The 7,509-nt window shown below is 52.6% G+C and overlaps 1 protein-coding gene across 3 annotated transcripts in view; it reads left to right on the top strand.

Annotated features, from left to right (window-relative positions):
• The window catches only part of SMURF1 (SMAD specific E3 ubiquitin protein ligase 1), a 34,284-nt gene that overhangs the window by 16,998 nt on the left and 9,777 nt on the right, over positions 1-7,509 (top strand). For 2 of the 3 annotated variants that reach the window (XM_015563886.1, XM_015563884.1), the window contains 6 exons: positions 700-814; positions 1,973-2,151; positions 3,769-3,906; positions 4,815-4,935; positions 5,793-5,994; positions 7,273-7,357. In XM_015563886.1, the coding sequence (XP_015419372.1) occupies positions 700-814; positions 1,973-2,151; positions 3,769-3,906; positions 4,815-4,935; positions 5,793-5,994; positions 7,273-7,357 (840 nt within the window). The remainder of the gene's footprint in view (positions 1-699; positions 815-1,972; positions 2,152-3,768; positions 3,907-4,814; positions 4,936-5,792; positions 5,995-7,272; positions 7,358-7,509) is intronic. The other variant, XM_015563885.1, reaches the window with a different exon arrangement.

The raw sequence follows: 7,509 nt of genomic DNA, 5'->3' as shown, positions 1-7,509 counted from the left end.
GCCTCCTCTGAGTGTCCGTATGCGTTACTCTTTCCTCCTAGTTGTAGGACTTCCACTCAGCCAGCGTTCCTGTGGGTCTGGGTGATGTCCATTCTGTCTTTTAGTTTCACTTTTGAAGTGGTTGTTCGAGGCAGCAAACTCCGGCGTTAACCTATGCCGCCATCTTGGTTCTCATTACCACACCTTTAACACCATCACCGGAGGCTCTGATCTTTGCAGAGCAGCAGAGAGACCCTTAGCTGAGGGCCAGGAACACTGGCCAGTGAACAGCTGCAAAGACGGGACTTGTAAGGCGATAGTCATTCTTTTAATGTAGTCCTGGCTCAGGGTCCCCGATTTAATTCCATCTCAGGGTTTCTGTTGCTATGGAAGATGCTGGGATTCCCATGTGGCATTTTGGGGGCCATGATTTAGGCCGGCACATGTCCTTCAGGTCACCTTCTCTACATAGCGTGTCAACCACAGTTCTTTCTGAGCTTCAGAGTAGTGGGCATTTTGGCCAGAAAAGCCATTTCTGACACTACCAGCCCAGCGCTTGCTCCTTCAGGCTTGTTTTCCCAGCATGTTCAGATCACATGCTCACAGCCGGTATTTGTACCAGTTTGGCCTCTAGTGGTTCAGTCCTTTTGTTATGATCTAAAGCGAGGAGTTTTCGCACAGATAACATGTTTTGGTGTCTGTTGTTGCTGTCGTCCCCAGGGAGTGGCTTTATTTATTGTGCCATGAAATGCTGAATCCATATTACGGGCTCTTCCAATATTCTACAGACAACATTTACATGTTGCAAATCAACCCAGATTCGTCCATCAACCCTGTAAGTATTAATGAGTGAATAAGCAGGGAATTAAGTTGGGGAATTTTTAGAATGGATTTTCATTTCCATTTCAATTTTGGGTTTATTCACTGTAGTCTTACTCAAGTTCTGTGGTAATAAAAGGTGGAGTGAGAACCAGATTAAGATGGGTGATTCAGTCCTGTGCTTCTGTGGCCGGGATCACGGGGTGTGCTGTTTCCCAGGACAAGAGGGACTGAGCTGCTCATCTGCTCCGCACTTTATGCTATCTGAGGGAGCCCCGCGCGCTTGCTGGCAGCATCGTTCTGAGAAGCGGGCGACGAAGTCTGTCCTCCTTCCAGTCACAGTCGGAACGTTCCCATAAGTGACCTTTTTGGCACCAGTGCTAACACCCTTAGTTCTTGTTTTAGAGGAGAGTGGCCGACCCAAGGTTGGACTCTCCTGTGGGCCGCGTCCTGCCTCAGCGCCGCCACGTGCACGGCCCCCACGCGGAGTCCTGGGCCAGTGCCCCTCTGTGACAGCCAACTACCAACATGGGAACTAAGTTTTGACCAATTATCTGATTATAATTCCAACCTGAAAGTAGAAATGCGAGGTTCCCCCTAGTATGCCGAACCAGACAGCTCTGGTTTTAAAATGGTTCTTTTATTTGGGTTATTCATACTTATTTTCCTCTGTGTTCCTTTTGTTTTTCTTATTTTTTGTGTGACGGGGAGGCATGGCAGAGGAAGAGGGGGAGTTGCCCTTTGCTCTTTATTTCTCTTTAGTTCAGTGGGAAGAAGCGTAGCCCGTGACCTGTACAGAGCTCAGAGCCCTGCTCGCAGAAGGGCCCGTGCTTGGTTTGAATCTCTGCTGTTGCCATATTGGAATTCTTAATGTTTTTAATAAGGGGTTGTGCATTTTCATTTTGCACTGAGTCCCACAAGTCAGGTAGCAATTCTGAGGAAAATGTGTTTGAACTACAGCAAATAAAATGTCCCGATGATCTGTACAAAAGATGTGCTCTCGGTGTTGACTAACCGCGCAGCCGTCTTCATGTGGCCGTGAGCACAGCCTGGGACCGACCCCCTCGGTGTTGCTGCCTGTGGGACAGTTCTCCGAGAAGCTGGAGACATCGCAGGATAGTCAGTCACCTTGACTATTTCAAAATGAATTTATGTTCTCTGGTGCCCCCTACAGGACCATTTGTCTTATTTCCATTTTGTTGGTCGGATCATGGGTCTGGCTGTGTTCCATGGACACTACATAAATGGGGGTTTCACAGTCCCCTTTTATAAGCAGCTACTGGGGAAGCCCATCCAGCTCTCTGACTTGGAATCAGTGGACCCAGAACTACATAAGAGCCTAGTGTGGATTCTGTAAGTATTGACTCACCGTTCAGTTCATTGAACATTTATATAGCCACTTGTCTTAGTGTACGCCCAGTACATTTGTGCATTTGAGTGTGTGTGAGTGTGAGTGTGTGTGTGTGTGTGTGTGTGTGTTTTGGGGATGGGTGTGAAATTTGAGAAGAGAAATAAACTATTGTTTTATGACCAGAAATATAAAAGCAGTCCGGCCAGCGCGGCTCAGTTAGTTGAGTGTCGTCTGGTGCACCGAAAGGTTGCTGGTTCCATTCCCGGTCAGGGCCCATGCCCGGGTTTTGGGCTTAATCCCTGGTAGGAGGATTCCCTCGCTCTCCCTCTCTCCCCCTTCTTTTCTCTAAGCATGTCCTCAAGTGAGGATTTTAAAAAAAGAAAAAAGAAATATAAAAATAGATTTAACAAAAAAAACAATACTTAATTAACTTTTCCTCATTGATGTTTGGCCAGTTTCTTTTCATGGACTAGTTTCTTTTGTTATTTCCTTGAATTATTAACATACAACAAATATTAATCCCCAGGCCGATGGTGGTTTGGGTTTTGTTTGTTTTTTATTGATTGATTTTAGTGAGAGAGGAAGGATAGGATGGGGAGAGAGTGAGAAACGTCAGTTTGTTGTTCCACTTATTGATGCATTCATTGGTTAATTCTTGTATGTGCCCTGACCGGGGATTGAACCTACAACCTTGGTGTATCAGGACAATGCTCTAACCAACTGAGCTTCCCAGGTTGGTTGGTGGGTTGGTTTTTGACACTCTAAGGCAGGGGTCCTCAAACTTTTTAAACAGGGGGCCAGTTCACTGTCCCTCAGACCATTGGAGGGCCGGACTATAGTTTAAAAAAAAACCATGAACAAATTTTTATGCACACTGCACATATCTTATTTTGAAGTAAAAAAACAAAACAGGAACAAATACAATATCTGTATTTGCATGTGGCCCGCGGGCCGTAGTTTGAGGACCCCTGCTCTAAGGTGTCACCAGTTGATCTCTAGAGGGAAAGTATCAAAAACAAAATTAGCATCAAAGTATCTTATATCTTATATTTTGATACGAGAAAGTATCAAAACAAAATTAATATTTAGTCACCTTGTTTTAGAATGACCCTGAACACTCTCTTAAAGGCACAGGCACCGTGACAGGGTGAACCACAGGCTCTGGCAAAGGGAGAGGCTGACGAGCTGGAGGCGGGCCTCTCGCCTGTTCAGCATCTAGTCAGCCTCATGTCACGTCATCTTGAAAGGAACAGTGTGCGGGCCAGGCCTCCTCCGGCAGGAGCTCTTCCACTCCGTTTCAGGAAATACGGCCGATCAGGGGCCAGTTCTCACTTTCCAGTGCAGCTCTGACCTGATGAGCTCGGAAAGGCTGCCTCACGGGGACAGTGTTTCCGCGGAGTGGCTTCCTGCAGGCGGGTTTCCCCTTGATGACTCCTTCCTGCTCATAGACGCCGTCTCTAAGGCAGCCAGGTGTCCCGCAGTCATAGCTGGTAGTGCCGTCCCTCCTCGAGCACCTCTGGTCTGGCAGGCAGTGCCGCGCTCTCCCAGCTGCTCCCGGAACGTTCCGTTCACGCTGCGTGGTAGCGAAGGGGTGACTGACACTGTCCCCTGTCCTGCAGAGAGAACGACATCACGCCCGTGCTGGACCACACGTTCTGTGTGGAGCACAACGCTTTCGGGAGGATTCTTCAGCATGAGCTGAAGCCCGACGGCAGAAACGTCCCTGTCACGGAGGAGAACAAGAAAGAATACGTCCGGTAATGTTGTGGGGACACCCAGGTGCCCGGCACCGTCCTGGGCGTGGCTGGGCTCATGTCGGGCTTGTGGAGGCCCCTTTGCTGGGTGAGGTTTACTGTCCCCCCGCGCTGGGACCAGAATCGCGTTATAGAAGAGACTTCCCAACGTGGGGTTCGGCAGTAGGAGCTCTTCCTGGGAGACCTGGTGACGGAGAATGACCCCCGAGTCCCAGAGGGGAAGGGCTGTGAGGCCACCACCCGGTCTGACTAGTGGCCGTGTAGAACCATGGGCATCTTGCTGGCCAGTGTGCTCAGTGATGAGTATCAGCCCATGCACCAAAGGGTCACAAGTTCGATTCCCAGTCAGGGACACGTACCTGGGTTGCAGGTTTGATCCCTGGCCCTGCTCAGGGCGCATGCGGGAGGCAACCAATCGATGTGTGTCTCTCTCACATCAATGCTTCTTTCTCTTTCTCTCTCATAGGTAGATAGATAGATAGATAGATAGATAGATAGATGTATATGATATAGATATCCCTTCTCCCCTTCCTCTAAAAATCAATGGAAAAAATTTCCTCAGGTGAGGATTGACAAAAAAAAGAAAAAATAGAAACATGGGCCTCTCTGTGCTCCAGCTGCCAGACTGGTGTGTGGTTCTCACCGCATCCTGCACTTCATTTTCAAGTACACTTTTAAATTGTGCCAGTTGCTGGGACGGTCAGGGTAAACCTACTGCTGTTTCTAGCAATGAAGCAGAACAGACCAGGCCCTGGTATATTTTAACCTGTGACTTAGGTCAGGGCTTCCATCTGGCGGTGTCAGGGCGGCCAGGCGGCAAGGTGAGAGACAGCAGATGTCAGAACCTGCTCATGGAGAAGTGTTTTCATGAACCATTGGAATTGCTTCCGACCTGTGACTTTTCCTTCCAGGTTATACGTGAATTGGAGGTTTATGAGAGGAATCGAAGCCCAGTTCTTGGCTCTTCAGAAGGGGTTTAATGAGCTCATTCCTCAGCACTTACTGAAGCCCTTTGACCAGAAGGAACTAGAGGTGCGTGCTCCACTTGCTGGGCCAGGGCAGGGCTAAAGGCGCAGAGTGGGGCTGCACTGGAGCGTGTAGGGGCTCCCGGGGGAACACAGGGCTAGTGCGAGAGGGGCGCGGAGGGTGTTTGAGCGGGTTAGAAGGCCAGGTGTCTACGTGGTGGCAGCGAGTCGGACAGCCTGGGGCCTGTTCCAGGTGCGCTGTGGCTTCTGCGATCTCGGTCTGTAGCAGTGAGTCCCCTCAGAGCCAGGAAAGTGTCTCGTTGCCGCCAGCTTCTCCCACACGTCAGCTTTCGGCTTTCATTCTGCTGTTATTAGACTCAGAACAGTTTACTGTCTTCTAGTCGTACTTCACGTCCTTGACACGGCACGGCATTCATCACTTACCTCTCTGTTTGGTGCCAAATAGCTCCAGCTTTAAAGTGATTCTCGCCTCTGCCCCCATGTGGTGCAGGAGCAGCCTCCTCGGAGGAGCAGCTGCAGGAGAGGACCTTGTACTAGTTAAGCAAGTGGCAGAAGCCGCGCACACCCTTGCTTCCACCCCTCTCAGGCTTCAGCTCCCCATGCCATTGCCTGGGGGTCACGGAGACATGGCCCACCCTACACTCCCCCGGGCAGTGCAGAGCCACACTGCACAGGGCGGAGAGAGAGCGCCCATCAGGAGCCGCCGGGTGGTCTTGGGGAGTGCCGTGCGTGGGGCCTCCTGTTCTGTCTCTATTCTTGTCTCAGTGTGTGTCTAGTGTATTTGGACATAGTTGCTTCGTTGCACTGGGAACCAACCTTAACTCCTTTCTTGTCCCGGGACCGTGGAGGCCTGTCATGGTGCCCGTTATACATTTAGAAACGACCACCTCTGCCTCTCCCCAGCTGATCATCGGCGGCCTGGACAAGATAGACCTGAGCGACTGGAAGTCCAACACGCGGCTGAAGCACTGCGCGGCTGACAGCAACATTGTCCGCTGGTTCTGGCAGGCGGTGGAGACCTTTGACGAGGAGAGGAGGGCCCGGCTCCTGCAGTTCGTGACGGGGTCCACCCGCGTCCCCCTCCAAGGCTTCAAGGCTTTGCAAGGTGACTGACGTGGAGGCGGGGCTACCGGCACCAAGTGGACACAGGGCGTGTAGGGGGACCTGGGGTGTGGGGGGGTTGGCTTCCTGAAATGCCACTAGGAAGCGGTGTGACCTGCGTGCGTTCAGAGCCAGCGGTCAGCCTGGCGAAGGGCTCCCCTGGTGGAGGGCACTCTCTCTCCCGGTGGCGGGCTCTTGGTTGCCGTTGTGTCTGCTGTCCTTCCCCACGCTGAAAGAAAACACTCACAAAGAGCAGGAGAGGCTGTCAGCCGAACAAAGCCCCGCTCACACCCTGCCCAGCCCTGCAGCCCGGACTCAGCGGTGGGCGGGCTGCGTGCCCAGGTCTGTGAGCAGCAGTACCCACTCGGGGCTGAGCCAGGACGGCCCGCGGAGCCCGATGCTTCCCCTTCCCCTACAGAACTGATTGACAGGGAGGGCACAAAGGATGGGTTTGGGGGAAAGAAAGCGGTTTTGGCGTGTGCTGTGGACAGGAGGGAGGGCCTGGCCCACGCACAGCAGGCTGAGCACCGTGTGGGTCGTTAGCTCCAGGGTCCCCGGCCCTCAGGTTCCTGAGCTACAAGTGGGCGGCCATCCAGGCCCCGTTCACCCGTCGGAGTGGCCGTGGGTGGAGGGGGAGGCTGTGGACACGGAGGCTGTGCCGTGGGAGGAGGCTGGCGGCCCGTGGTCAGCCGAGCAACAGGAAGGTCCTCACAGGCTGCCCCTGGGGTTTGTATGACTTTAATTTTTGTCGCTTGATAACCCTGATAGCCAGAGGATTAAGGTGAAGAATATAATAAAATTTAGAAAGTTGAACTTTGCATATTAATAGTGACAGCAGATATATTTCATTTATAAAACAGTCTCTGCACTTTTCCGTATTTTACGGATTTCTGAGTGAGAAGTCACTTCCATTCCTTGGGCTTGGTCCCAGGCAGTTGTGTCTGTTCCTTTCTCCGCCGGGAGGTCCGGCTGCACGTCTGCTTTCTCACACCACTGCTGCCCTCCGCCCACGGTGGGCCTGCTTGCTGAACATTCCTGTTAAACGTAAACCCCTGGTGATTTAGGATTTTATCCTTCAAACACCCCCCTGGGGCTTAGGGGGTTCTCCCAGGCTTTGCTCCCTGCCTGTGACTTTCTAAACGCCGGGCGTTAGTCACGGGAGGGCTGTGCAGCTGCCACGGGGCTCGGTGACCCCAGGGAGGACAGCGCCTGGGCTGACGCACGGGCGCAGGGGGTCGAGGCTCAGCCTCTGACGCGCAGTAACTAGAATGTTGTCTGTAAGGTTCTACAGGCGCCGCAGGGCCCCGGCTGTTCACCATCCACCTGATCGACGCCAACACAGACAACCTTCCGAAGGCCCACACCTGGTAAGGACAGCTCCGGGCCGTCGCCGTGCCGCAGTGCGCTCTCTGCACGGCGCTAAGCTGGGTCTCATTGGTGCACTCAGCGCTTCCTTTGTGCCGAGTCCCAGGGACAGCGGGCAGGGACAGCGGGCAGTGGGACCGCGGGCAGGGGGCCA

Source organism: Myotis davidii, unplaced genomic scaffold, assembly GCF_000327345.1.
Source record: "Myotis davidii unplaced genomic scaffold, ASM32734v1 scaffold319, whole genome shotgun sequence".
Taxonomy (NCBI): Eukaryota; Metazoa; Chordata; class Mammalia; order Chiroptera; family Vespertilionidae; genus Myotis; species Myotis davidii.
This window is presented reverse-complemented; position numbering and strand designations above follow the sequence as displayed.